The following is a 14348-nucleotide window of genomic DNA, read 5'->3' on the forward strand; positions in this document are numbered from 1 at the left end:
TACAGCTACTCTGTGAGCTTAGACCTCCTTTAAACGAAGCGCGAGGAAAGGAAAGAACACAGCCAGACGCCTAAGCAAACTGTACCAGGCCCAACCACAACAGACACCTAGGGCCAGACGAGAGGAATTCAAAACAAATTGGGAAAGACAATCATATACTGCGTAAAAATCAGTTAAAAAGGAAAACGAAACAACCTGGAATAGAGCCAAAAACATCTTTCTCTCCTTGTCCTTTGCAGAATTGCCCCAGAGTAACATCCGAAGAAAGACATTACCTTCAGCTCCACCGGAAACGTGAGGTTTCACAAAGTATTCCAAGTTTGGAATTGATAACCCAATTTCTACATATTTTGGGTTTAACTCAGATGAAACAACTCAAATATCCAAACTCAGGTTTTCCTGATGTGATTTTATGCCTGCTTAGAATCAGAGGCTATGGAGAAAAGTATATACACAATAAATCTAAAATCATTCAATTACCTTAAGTCAATTGGGAGGCTTATATTTACTGAGAATAGGCATTTGACTCCCACAATACAAAGACAAGCAAATGACTCCCATGTTGCAAAATCATTCTAAGTAGTTTATTACTCTGTGCTCAGTTGTTCAAGGGGCAAAGAGAAAGGCTTGGGAGCTTGATCAGGAAAACACGACATCTGTCAGCTGGCAGCAACAGAGCGCCGACACAGCCTCTTGAATTGACTGCCGAATGAGCATCAGCTCACAGGAAGGGAAGAATTCAGCCCCTCTTGGGAAACAGATTCATGCTGCAAAATGATTCAAGTTAATTTCCTTCAGTTAATTAAGCCGGTTTCCTTATTAGCAAAGGGAGATGACCAAGTCTAGTTCACATCTAATGACTCACAGAATGATGAGGTTAGCTAGCCCCATCTCTCTATTTAAACTTGACTTTTAGATAGAGTCTCAGAGAACTTCCATAAGCAGTACTAGCCCTACCCAGTATTTAGTTCTGCTTTTTACTACTGTGGAACCAAGGATTCGCTCAGAAATGTCCACGTGAACTACCACGGAGGTCTGCTAACTGCGAACATTCACACACTGCTTCATCTCAGAGATGTGCATGTGTGTGCATGCACGCACGTGTGCACGTGCACACCCAAGGTACCACGACATCCGGTATCCTTGAGAGGCTGGGGACTAAGTAGTACTGCGGGGTCCTCTACACGCCCCTGTGACATGGCACCTCACATGGAGGATGGGTTTATGGTGAACACTTCCTCTTTACCTTAAGCAAAATTTTGATGGTGATGAGGGGTGGGTACGGGGACAGGAATTCCTCTGGAATGGCTCGGGGATCCAGGTCCAAACCAGGGTAAGCCTGATGGTATTGCTGAACCAAATCTACTGTTACCCAGATGGGCCCCAACAATTTAAGCCCTCCTCCAAGGTACCAGCAAGTAGCAAACATTCATCATGTATCCATTCTATGCCAGCCAAATCCCAAATCTTTTCTCTCAATTCCCACATCGACCCTGCAAGGTAATAAACATTATTTATACAAATGAGGAAACTAGGGCTCCGGGAGATGAAACAGACTGCCCAGGGTCACACAGCTCATGTGAGGGAGTTGAGACTTGAATTCCAAAGCCTATGCTTTCCGTTAGTTTCACGCCTCTCCGCTTGTGAATGGAATGTGTTTCTTATTTCCAAACTATTCTGAAATGCGTGTGGCTCTCAAATGAAATAGGGAAGGAGGGGAGGCATCTTCAGAAATGCTCTTTCTCTGCAGTGGGTGGCAGGCACATAAGGAAGTACTGTCTGAAAGGGGATTTCCTGTAAGGGCTGCAGTCCTTTCAGATGTTCTCAGAACAGCTCTGCAGCTGAGTTGCTCAGGTAGAGATACATACTGGCCACTAACCCAACCCCAGTGTGATCCTATAGAGCATGGCATGCCGCCCATGTAGGCCACGGGAATGACCAATCACAGGGACAACCACTCTCCAGGGACATCTCTACAAAGGCACCAACACAAGGACGCATTTCCCAGGAAACCAAACTTGCTCATCAACCATGGTTCACCTCTGGAGCTGTCAAAACTCACATTATACTGGCACTGCCTTCACCTGGATCTCTGTAATTCTCTTTATGTTTCTTTATTAATATCCTTCACTTCAATTTCACTTTCCTCATAGACAGGGCTAATATTGTGTAGTTCAGAAGACGACTGTATACACTAAACGAGGTAACATAAGCAACGTATCCAACAATGCCTCTTGAAGACTTCCTGTAACTTTCCTCTTCCATTAATGATTCCGTAGTGACCTGCAGGGATTTCCAAGTGGGTGTTCCTTATCCCCCCGTTCAATATTGTTATCAAGTATAAAGATAATGCAAATATACAGTTTTAGATGATGGAACCAGGGTTCCACAACATGAATCCTGCTGATTTTTTAAGTTGAGGTTTACATAAAAATGGATTTTAGGATCTCTAAGAATCCCCAAGAATTGTATGCAGAATTTTGTGGTTATATGCCCTTTTTTTCAGGAGAGAGGATCTAAAGCTTTCATCAGATTCTCAGTGTGGTTCATGATCCTCCAAAAGTGTAACAACAGGCTGGCGCGGGCTGCCATGTTGCAGCAGGACAGTAATGATGACATTGAAGGTGTTTCACTGTTTGATGCAGAAGAGGAGACAACTCGTAGACCAAAAAAATCCAAAATCAGACACCCAGTGGCATCATTTTTCCATTTATTCTTTCAAGTCAGTGCAATTATAGTCTATCTTCTCTGTGAATTGTTCGGCAGCAGCTTTATTGCCTGTATGGTGACAATTATCTTGTTGTTGTCACGTGACTTTTGGGCCGTCAAGAATGTCACAGGTAGGGGCTTCCCCGGTGGCGCAGTGCTTGAGAGTCTGCCTGCCGATGCAGGGGACACGGGTTCGTGCCCCGGTCTGGGAGGATCCCACATGTGGCGGGGCAGCTGGGCCCGTGAGCCATGGCCGCTGAGCCTGCGCGTCCGGAGCCTGTGCTCCGCAACGGGAGAGGCCACAACAGTGAGAGGCCCCGTGTACTGCAAAAAAATAAAACAAAACAAACAAAAAAAAGAATGTCACAGGTAGACTAATGGTTGGCCTGCGCTGGTGGAATCATACTAATGAAGATGGAAAAAGCCATTGGGTGTTTGAGCCCAGGAAGGCCTCTCCTCAAGACAGTAAAACCGTTTCAGAGGCTGAATCAAGAATCTTCTGGTTAGGACTCATTGCCTGTCCGATGCTGTGGGTAATATTTGCCTTTAGTGCCCCTTCTCCTTCAGAGTGAAGTGGTTGGCGGTGGTTATCATGGGTGTGGTGCTGCAAGGGGCCAACCTGTACGGCTACATCAGGTGCAAAGTGGGCAGCAGGACTAATTTAACCAGCATGGCTACATCGTACCTTGGAAAGCAGTTTTTAAGACAGACCACTGGAGACGATCAGACCTCCAGACCTCCTGAAGAGAGTGAGGGAGCCTGTGTGTTCTTTCCACTGGGAACAAGTGAAGGGGGTCTTGACTCTGAACCTTTAGAACTCAGTACCTATTGCAAAGAGGAGTGTTGGGTTTGTTTTTCCATTTTAAAGTTTACTTTAAAAAAAAAAGGAAAAGTAGTTTTCATATTAAGTTTTTACTTTCTAGCACATGGGGCTTGAAGGTGTGGTGTAGCTAGAAACATTGTTAACATTTGGTTCATGGTGTACATATGTGTATGCACATAGTCGTGTAAGATCCGTGTGTTAAATTAACAAAAGTGTTTGTGTTCATGCCCATATGGAATGGAGACCTTTGCATTTTGATCCACAGAACAAGAAGGATGTTCCTAGTCTATCTCAAAACTCTCTGTGTTTACATACTATTTCTGTAGATTATTTTAGGTTTTGCTTCCATGGTAAGAGTGAGCACTTTGGCTTATATATAGAGTTAGAAATTATTGTTAATTTTACACTTAATATATACTTCATGATGAAACTTCTTATCCTAGGCATTTACAGGAAGGTAAAAACCAAATTTGGGCTATTGGTGTTAACTAGTTTCTAAAATTTTGTTTATTTTTATTTGTAATGAGTCACGTACTTAAGGCCCAGTTAATATAAAAGGAATTTTCATAGTTTATGTTCATGGGATACGTAGGCATTGCTGCTGTTCTATTTATTTTGGGGGAAAGATAGCCAGATTTTACTTTGGAACCTTCCAGAAGCTCTTCAGTGGTCCTTGGCCTAATGAAGTCTATCTTTTACCACTAAAAGAGTATTATTCTTATGTCATAGTGAGAATAATCATTTCAATACTTGGCATTGTAAATGCCTAAAAGACGTTTTATTTTACGAATCTTTTTTTTTCTTGCTATAATGGGGATATTGTAAATCATGTATTTGTATTAATGGTATTTCTTAAAACAATATATGTAACAATCTGCAAACTATTGTACGCATCTGTAAATTCTGTTGTAGGTACTGTAAATTTTGTTTTAATCGGCAGATTATTTTGTGATTGTATTTTGTGATTGTATTTATTGTTAAAATTTTTTTGAATATGTTTTGTTTAATTGAATGTATCTTATTGGCATGATAGCATTAAAGGTGCATAACAACAGTTCTCCTACAGGTTGGGTGGAACCTGTTTTATAAGCAGCCCTGATTTCCTCAAAGTTCAAAGCCATGTGTTTTTGTAATTCCAGGTTACAGTAGTGAATGTACATTCTCCAGATCCAGGGGGACTGTGTATGTTCTACACTCATGGCAGCTGGAAGGCTGGGCTTGGTTCTTTCTGTGTCTTCATTCTCATCAGGCAGCAAGAAGGTATAACCAGGGCACAGAAGGCCCCAGAAACCATATCACGTGAGAAACAGATGAAGAACCAAGTATATTTTGCTGGAGAAAGAGAAGAACTGGGGAGTAGGAATGCCAGAGCTCCTCTTTAACTAGCTGACCATTGCCATGTAGGAAATGGATTAGATTTAATCTAATGTAGCTCCTCTGATATGAAACTAAGATCAAGGGTTGGAAATCATGGGGAGAAAGAATCCAGCCTCTCTATAAGGAGGAACTTCTGAAAATAGAAAGGGCTTCACTGTGAGGCTATTGAGCTTCCTGTCCCTTGAGTTTTCATACCAAGCTGCATGTTCATCTGCTGGGGATTTGTAAAAGGGATTCTTTATTGGGTGGAAGGTAGGGGAAAATGACCTCTACGATTCCTTCGAATTCCATGATCTGTCTATTAAGATTTTATATGTCTTATTAAAATTTATAGTCAAAGACACATACACACGTTCCTTCCCTTACTACATGTATTAGATCCTTGTGGTGAATCATTTTATAAAGGGGATAATTACTTCTTTAAAACTTTTGATTTCTATGTATTCTGTTGCCTTCAAACGGAGCAAACCTATGCCTGGATGCAGCGTCTGTGTTTTCAGCACACCGTCCGCCCATCTACCTCCTTGTCTGAGTCTCCCCCGCCCCCAACAGCCTTCACCCAACCCTCGCCTCTCCCCGGGCCTCTTGTGCTCTCTACCTAACCGGTTAACCTTGTTTCTCATCCTACGGTCTCTCCAATCTATTCTCCACGAGCCACCAGAGGAATCGCTTAAAACCATTCATCAGAGCATGTCTTGCTGCCTAAGGTCCTTCTCTAGATTCCCATTCTCTTCAAGTCACCCTCATGGCCTGGAATCGCTGGATGACATGGTGTCTGCAAGCCCATGGCAGGCCAGGCTCTCTCCTCCACCGCGCTCTGGCCACCCGGGCCTCTCCTCCTGCGCTGCCTCTGCACCTGCTTCCCCTCTGCCTTGAACCTGCCCCTCCTACCTCCTGGTCATCCTTCAGGTTTCAGCGCAAGTATCATGCTGTCTCAGTTAGCCTCACCCCACCTATGCTCGAGCACATCGCTGTTTTATTTCCTTCACACCCCTTATCACAATGTATAACCATTATGCTTCTTACTTTTGACTTGGTATTATTCCCCCATCCAAGTGTAGCTCACTGGTGATAAGGACCTAGTCCACGTTGTTGACTGATGTGTCTGTGCCCAGTGTCTAGCCCCTGGTTGAGGTCAGTAGGTATTTCCCGAATGAAAGAATGAATGAGTGAGTGAGTGCATGAACAAGCCTGTCCCAGTACAGTTGTCCCAGTACATCCCAGGACAGATGTCCCAGTACATCTGTCCCAGATGGTCAGCTCTGCAGCTGTGCGTGACCTTGTTCTTCTCTTAGACTGAAATGAATCCACTTCCTTGCTGCCCGTCCTCTTACCTAGGACAGGGCTGTGTAAACAGCAGGCCCTCTAGAGGATTTTCCATGGGCCCCCAAGAAGCTCACTAATATAAAGCTAAAGATTAGAGAAAAACAACCTTTTTTACTGAAGAAAGACATTACCCATGCCTCGGAGTGTCCACTGAGGGGTAAAATCCTAGAGAGGACTAACCCAAGTCCCTAAACCTAGGATAGCGTATCTCTTCTTCCTCCTAGGGCTCTCAGGAAAAAAGTATTCTGGCTGAGAGGAACAAGAAATGCTGGAATGGGTTACTGAGGAGGTGGTAGAATCTCCTTTTCTGGAGCTCTTTAAAAATAGAACAGCCATCTGGGATGATTTAGATATGGTCTCCACTGGAGAAGGGGGTGAAAAGGGAAGGAAACATCTCTTTAGGTTCCATCTCGTCCTTGATTTTCTGATACTTCACTTTAAGTTTTTATTCATGGCAAGAGCCTGAAGGGAGCTAGGAATTCACTTTTTCTATTTAATGGAAATTGAAATCCCATTTTACTTTGAACTGTAATTCTGCTATATCACTCTCCTTCTCTCCTCAAATGGGCAATCTGGATGTCATAATTTTTTGGTTAGGTAGAAAGTTTGGCTGAAACTTAACTTCCATTCTCTTTCCTAGAAAGGAAAGCAGAAGAATCTAAGATGGAAAAGTTTAGATGCTGGGAAATGACAGGGTGAAAAAGACAAATCTGTGAGGGTCTTGCTCAGGCCACTGAAAAGGATCGAGGGACAGGAGCAGCCCAGGAAAAACAGGCAAATGTATTTTTTAAGTGTTTAATGCTTATTCTACTTTTTTTAAATTTATTTTTTTCATGGACAGGCATTTTATTTTAAATATAGCAGTGTGTACATGTCAATCCCAAACTCCCAGTCTATTCCTCCCCCCTCCCCTTCCCCCCACCCCCAGGTAACCATAAGTTCATTCTCTAAGTTTGTGAGTCTAAAACAGGCAAGATCTTGTGGGATGTCATACATCCCACAATAGGGACCTGCCGTGGTTACATACAGAAGTTAAGTCTAGAAGTAGTCTACTGTTTGTAACAATTCTTCATTTTTTGTCCTGCTTTATTTTTTAATGGAATCAAGCTTGGGAAAGTCAACATGTAAACAGCATAAGGCATGTTTTTTCTTATATATGGCTATGAAAGTATAGCAATTGAACTATTTCCTAGCTCTGTTCTTATGACTCTTGCTTGATTTGTCAAAGCTGCATAGTTGAAAGAATAATAGATTTTAATACACAGAGCCTGAATTTGACTATTTTTACTATAGAGGCCACACTGTAAAAAGCCTGGTTTAATGTTCCTCAGAAGCATTTGTAGCCATAACTCTATTTCTAACCTAAATAAACCTGGTTGTGATGATCAAATACATTTATTTTTAGATGTTCATTACAGGCACCATTGTATGTAACAAGCTACTGGCCAACAGGACTCTAGTTTTGTTTTTTCTTTTTTCCAAAAGGAATACAAATGGCTTTCAATGATGAAATTAACTCTTTTGCCTTTCTGTAAGTTAATGGATAATCCATATTTTTATGGAATATTGTGTTAAGTCAGAACGAAGTGTGACCATAAAGGTCCTCACAAGCCATACTTGAAAGACGGCCCTGTCACTTCCTAGGACATCCATCAAGGCTACGTGCTGCTTCATCTGCTCACTGCTTCCAGCACGTGGGCTGAGTGTCCATGGGCGACGTCCCTGTGGACCTCTGGGTGTGTCTGTGTCCACTTATGCTAGAAACAGAACCCGAATGCTGGACGTTCACAGAAAGAAAATTCTAAGGTAGAAATAAGAACAAAACAAGACAAAAAGGCAGAAATGGGATATTCTCAAAGGACTGGAACATGAATTACCTTAAGGGGCCTTCATGATGCAAAATCCACACACCATTGTGTTGTGGTCCATTCTGTTGTGTAACTGTTTGCTAGAGTGGCTATCACCCACCTTTCACTTCTGGATAGAGGACACATAAGGGTTCAGGGCAGAGAGAAACTCCTGATCCTTTAACAGAGCAGGATTAAGCGTCTGCAGGAAAGTTGTAGTTTCTACCGAACATGGCTCCAACTTTTCCTCCCATGAGGCCGCTGTCTCAGTGCTGGAGCCCCTGGGGTTACTGCCGGGGGTGAGTGAGGAGCAGGGTCCAGCTCCGGCCAGAGCTACAGAGCTATAGCACACGGGGATTAAATCCCTGGGGTGAAGCCTGGAAGGGTTTGGGCCCAGCCAGGTCGAATCTGAAGAAAGCAAAACCTCCTCTTCCCGCCCCACCCCCCACACGCACACACACAGAACCTTCTTTCTATCTGCTTTATCACCTTCCCTTTGCTCCACCCACACCAATAAGGGCAGGTGGCAGAAGCTGACAGTACAGCCTCCCACACCCCACAGGCCGAATCCCCCTGCCCTCTTTTCTTCTTACTCCTCATTTGTCTCCAAATTCAACACCACCACTCCCTCGGTGCAAAGCAAGTGTGTGGAGCTTGCTGGGGCTTGCAACAAAAAGGGGGGGTGGTCAGTGCTGCTTTCCCACAGCTCTTCCTCTGGCACCGCAAATGTTACCGCCTGTCTGCGGGGAGACTGCAGTTCTAACATAATGAGGTATTAATGAGCTTTGCACATGTCCCCAGCCACATTTCCCTCCCACCCCCGACCCCGCACCCCTCTCTTCCGCAGAGAATCTGCTCCTTCCCTGACACTGCAATTCCTCCGCCTCCCCGCCCCGCCTGCCCTCTCCCCGCTCCAGCGGCCCGGCTGCCCTGCGCACCTCAAGCTGCCAGCACTACAGAGCACCGAATGGGCTGGCACCGCCTTGTTTCCTGGCCTAATGGATGCTTGTTTAAACACTGGGGCTGTTTGCATTGCTGCGGCTCACTGCATGTTAAACACAGTCCTCTGAAACCCTATGCCAATCCAATAAAGGTATCAGCAGTTCAGTGCGGGGAGGCAATTACTAGAGGGTCCCAAGTGTGCCTTCGAAGCTCTAGGAAGGAAAATGTGATTGAACAACTAAAAGGAAAATCTGATTCCGCTCGGCATCACGGGGAGGACACAAGGCTTAACTGCAGCCAGGTCTTTGGAGGGCAGAGAGAAATCAATGAGGGGCCGGGGGAGCACTCACGCAACGTTGAAGGGCCGTGAGCCAGCCTGTTAGGAACCCCGGCTCCTGCCTCCCCCGAGAGACACCTGCCTGTCCTCCCACTTGGGTTCCCTTTATCTTCCTTTCTTCTCTTTTTATTCCAAGGGGTAAACTTAGTTATTTTTTAATGACAAACTGCCATCCCTCGTAACACCCTCCACCTCTCACTCACCTTTAATTCCTTAAGCACTCATATTAAGGAAAAAAAAAAGGCTTTTCTTGTGCAAGATCATTACCATATCAAAGGCAATGAGCGCAAAAATGATAGAGGGATAATATAGCCGCAGAGAGAAGGGAGGCCCGCTTCAGAGACGACGGTGAGTCCCTAACCTCAGGCTAGTGATCCCAGTCGATAAGGCAATGGATTGGTTTTCTGCCTCAGCTAAGTCGGGAAGATCAGGGGAATCAGACGCAAGATTTAAATTTATTTCTCACTCAAGAAGCAAAAGTTTTGGGAAACCCTCTATTTTTAAGTTCTGGGCTTCGGTTTCTTTTACTTTTCTCTGTTTTTCACTTTCACATCTGCCCCGCCATGGCCCTTGTGTCCCGAGGAAGCGGGTGACGGCAGCGGTGGATGTCTGGCCACGCTAAGAAACGCTACGCACGGCGCTCACTGGGGCGCCGTCCATTTGCCAGGAGTTTTGCCAAGTCCCTGTCTCTTCCCCGACGTTCCTGGCACAAGGGATACAGCCAAGATGAAGCAGAGCTGCTGGCAGCCTTAGCCTGCAGCAGCCCCCGATCCAGTGGGCGTAAGGATAAAGCTCTCCCTTCGAGGCGGATGGCGCTGGAGTGCGAAGGCGGTCTGCGGCCCATGTGAGCTCTGCCCACGATAGGGTTCCAGAAAGGTAATTAACACGCTGAAAAGCAGTCAATCTGCAAGCACGTTTGTGGTGCCTCCAGACCAGCATTCGCTGAGTCCCCAGAACAACAGAGGACCTGACCTTGCACCCCTGACTTGCCTTTTTGTTACTCACTGCACCTGCTGTAGAAAAAACTCCGGCTCCCACACCCCAGGCACCAGGTGGTGGGGAACCGGGCAGTGAAGCTCCACTGGGCCGGCAGCGTGGCTGCACCGCCCCGCCTGCAGGGAGGCACGCGCTCCTGTACCTCCGCCTGTCTGGGAACAGTCATGGCAAGTCACGAGGACAGTAGCTTTCAGGGTCCATAACTGCTGACGTCAGGTCAAGGACTACTGTTTACATAAGCAAGGAATGGTGTATTTGGTTCTTTGTGTTCTCCTTGGTTTCCTGACTTAACATTCACGGAATTGCCTCATCATCTCAGGCCTGGAAATACCGGTGAGTGCACTATGGTAAAACCCTTCCGAAAATTATATTAAGTGCCTTGCTTATCCTGCACTTCGGGGAATGAAGTATTTCATTTAAGATGCACACACACACGCACACTGAGGCTACGTCTTTTAAGTGCCAAAATAATTTTTAAAGATTTGAAACATTTATGATGAAAAGCTTTCTAAAACTATTTAGATGCTTCCCTAGTTTATTAAAATGTAGGTAACTTTTTTGAAACTCATAGGGTCCTAAGTTACTGACCCTGTTGTTGGTTATAGGTCAGCTGCTTAGTTTCTTTGGCTTGGTAGTTGATTACTACCTCCCTTTATTAGGGAAGAAGAGCGCTGCAAAAGAGGATAGACCAATATATTTAGGAGACTCGCTTATAACCCTGTCTTGAGACACCACCTTGCTATAGTTCCAGAATCTAATGTCTCTAGGAATGCTAGATCTGTTTCTCAACAAGACATGAACTCTCTCCCATCCCCACTCAGCAGAAACATTACATTTTAATTTATGTTTTCTTCTTAGTGTTTGAATATCACCATGGAATCAAAAAAACGTGATACTGACCTCAGACAACTTCAACTTACTCTCTTTATCTCTCCCCAGACACAGAAACTCACAAAATCTCTGAGCTCCCATAATGTCACTCTCATCCAAAGATAGCAGCGGAATTGTACTAAAATCTCAGAGAGAAATTCTACTGCAAAGATGGAGAAGTATGGTAAAAGAGAACATGCTGTTAATAGCAAGTCTGAGATGATCAAAGTAGAGGTAACGGTCACAGGGGGACAAAGATATTCCTCTTCTTTTGATTGCTTCTTTGTGTGTACATAAAGAGGCTGCTTTAACTTAAAATATATAAAGATCCATCTCTGAGATCTCTACTTTTATGTTATTTACATAAAAATGTTTTCACTTTTTTTCTAATTTGTAACCCATGAAATTTTCTCTCCATGTAAACATCTTGAATTCTGTTATCCTGAACCAAGAAATGGCATTCCTTCTCACCACCATGAAAGAAAAATCATACCCTATTGTAAAATTGTTAGGTGACTATGAAAATCACTGAAGTCAGTTATCGCAAAGTATACTTTCATCATCTGGCAGGTTTCACTCCCAAATACTACTTCTCTCAAAGAGGTGTGGCTTTCACGCTTTGGTATCCTGCTTGGATACAGATGTGAAAATCTCTCTTACCCTCAGGAAATGAGCATCTTATTCATCTCATTTCAGTATCCATTTAGATCATCACTTTCTGATGACCAAAAATTGCTGGAATGCTTTGTTAGGAATAAAACCTGGGATCCCTAAACCTGAGTTTCTGATGATGGAAAAACCCAGATCAACAACTGTAAGAACTCTGGTTTGGTGACCTTTCATTACCCTTTTTCCTCCAGGGTTTAGTCACACAATCAGCAAAACACGATTTCAGCTTCTGTTAGAAGGATCAGACTTTAGAACAAAAAAATGTCTTTAAGATTAGAGTAGGGGCTTCCCTGGTGGCGCAGTGGTTGAGAGTCCGCCTGCCGATGCAGGGGACACGGGTTTGTGCCCCGGTCCGGGAGGATCCCACGTGCCGCGGAGCGACTGGGCCCGTGAGCCATGGCCGCTGAGCCTGCGCGTCCGGAGCCTGTGCTCCGCAACGGGAGAGGCCACAACAGTGAGAGGCCCGCGTACCGCAAAAAAAAAAAAAAAGATTAGAGTAAAAGCATAAATTAAATTTGGGCCCCTAAGCAAACGTTTAAAGAGGTCCCTCTTTCATTAGCCACCGCAGAAATGACCTCAATCTGCATTGTGCAAAGGGGTGGGAGAGAGGACTTTGGGGAACCGTCACTGGAGCAGTTGCTCCTACTGATAAGATAAAGTGGCCAAGAAACAAGGCATTGTCCCTAAACTAAGAGTATGAAAGTAAGTGTGAATGAGGTGTAAGAACTGGGGCCGGCGCTGTCACCTTCATCCTCAGCATGCAGAACAGAGACCACTGATGACCCTTGGAAATGGTTCCTGTCTGGTGAAGAACAAGTTCACAGAGGGTTTATTATAGTCTGTCTATTTTTCTGTATGTTTGAACATTTCCAAAATAAAACGTTTTGAAAAGAAGTATGTCGACTGGTTCACTGGAAAAGGAGAATGCACAGCGGGCAAAGGAGGTGAATATTGTACCAGTCCCGCCATCTTAGGACTGGCGCCATCTTGAGCACTCCACCAAGTCCCGATGCAAGAAGAAACAGGAGGGTGGAGAAAAACCACAGGACCAAAGAGGGCAGCCTCTGCTCTTGCTGAAGAACTTCCCAGGGTGATGGGAAGGTCCAGGCAAAGGAGAAAATGCTGCTGTTTGCATCACGTTGTCAGAAGAGATTTCAGACAGAGCCCCGGTCAGCTGGAAACCCCAATCATCCACATACAGAGATGGCATATGTTCTGTAGTTTCTGACCAGAAGGAAAGAGCTTTTTTGCACAGGCTGTTAGACCCATATATCTAGAAACAAGTGGAAACAAGAGATGTAAGACATGGAAAAGAATGACGACTAGAAAGAATACAAGGGATGTTTGACTGCTTAACTTTCTTTAAAGGTAGTTTGGATCCTCTCTGGATTAAAGAAATGTTTACAATATTAATCACTAATAGCCTTCCTTTAAAAAGTTTTTTTTTTAATTTTGAACTATTTTTTGACCTACAGAAAAGTTGCAAAAATAGTACAAAGCCCTTCTTATCCTTTACGTTGCTTTCCTTAATGTTCACGTCTTACTTAACCACAGTATAATTATCAGGAACAGGAAATTAACACCCATACCATATTGTTAATTAAACTACAGACCTTATTAGAATTTCACCATTTTTTACACTAATATCCCTTTGCTGTTGCAGGATCCTATCCAGTTATCTCTCCTTACTCTTTTCCAGTTTGTAACAATTCCTCCGTCTCCCCATGTCTTTCTTGGCCTTGACACTTTTGAAGAGTACTGAACAGTTATTCTGTGGAAGGTCCCTCAGTTTGGGTTTGCCTAATGTATTTTCATGGCTTGAATGAACTTATGCCTTTTTAGCAAGCATACTACAAAAATGACGTTGTGTTCTTCTCAGTGCATCAAGGGGTTCATGATGTCATTATGGCTTATCACTGGTGGTATTTGCCTTGATCACTTGGTTAGAACAGTGCCTGCTTGTTTTTCCACTGTAAAGTTTCACTATCTTTCCCTGTGTAGTAACAAAGTATCTTGAGGGGGATATGCTGACACTATACGAATCCTGTTTCTCCTCAAATGTTACCCACTAATTTTAGCATCCATCTGTGGTCCCTGCCTGAAATAAGCGTTACTGTGGTGTTTGCCTAAGGGTGATTCTGTTTCCCAATTTCCTTCCACATTTGTTATCTGGAATTCTACTTAAGGAAGAGCTGTCACTTCTCCCAGGTTTTTTTTTTTTTTTTTAAGCAGTATGGACTCCTGGATATATATTTTATTCTATGGGTTAAAATTCAGTACTATCTTTATTTTTTTGCCCAAGTTGTACCAGCTTTGGTCACTAGGAACACATTTACATCGACTCCTGTGTTCTTTTGACAAGCCCTTGTCTTTTGAGGGGGGTGTTTCCTTATTTGCTGGCACTGTTAAGATGTTCCAGGTTCATTTTGTATTTTCCCTGCCTGAGGCCTGA

At 44.0% G+C, this 14348-nt stretch overlaps 2 protein-coding genes across 2 annotated transcripts in view; one reads left to right on the forward strand and one right to left on the reverse strand.

The window, feature by feature from the left end:
• The window catches only part of MAML3 (mastermind like transcriptional coactivator 3), a 447074-nt gene that overhangs the window by 218245 nt on the left and 214481 nt on the right, over positions 1–14348 (reverse strand). The window lies entirely within an intron of this gene.
• LOC132483500 (Golgi apparatus membrane protein TVP23 homolog B-like) lies at positions 2580–9394 on the forward strand. The gene is given in 4 exon segments (XM_060088885.1): positions 2580–2840; positions 3079–3261; positions 3264–3556; positions 8930–9394. Coding segments are annotated over 4 exon segments (1191 nt in total). The 5' UTR covers positions 2580–2590.

Source organism: Mesoplodon densirostris, chromosome 1, assembly GCF_025265405.1.
Source record: "Mesoplodon densirostris isolate mMesDen1 chromosome 1, mMesDen1 primary haplotype, whole genome shotgun sequence".
Taxonomy (NCBI): Eukaryota; Metazoa; Chordata; class Mammalia; order Artiodactyla; family Ziphiidae; genus Mesoplodon; species Mesoplodon densirostris.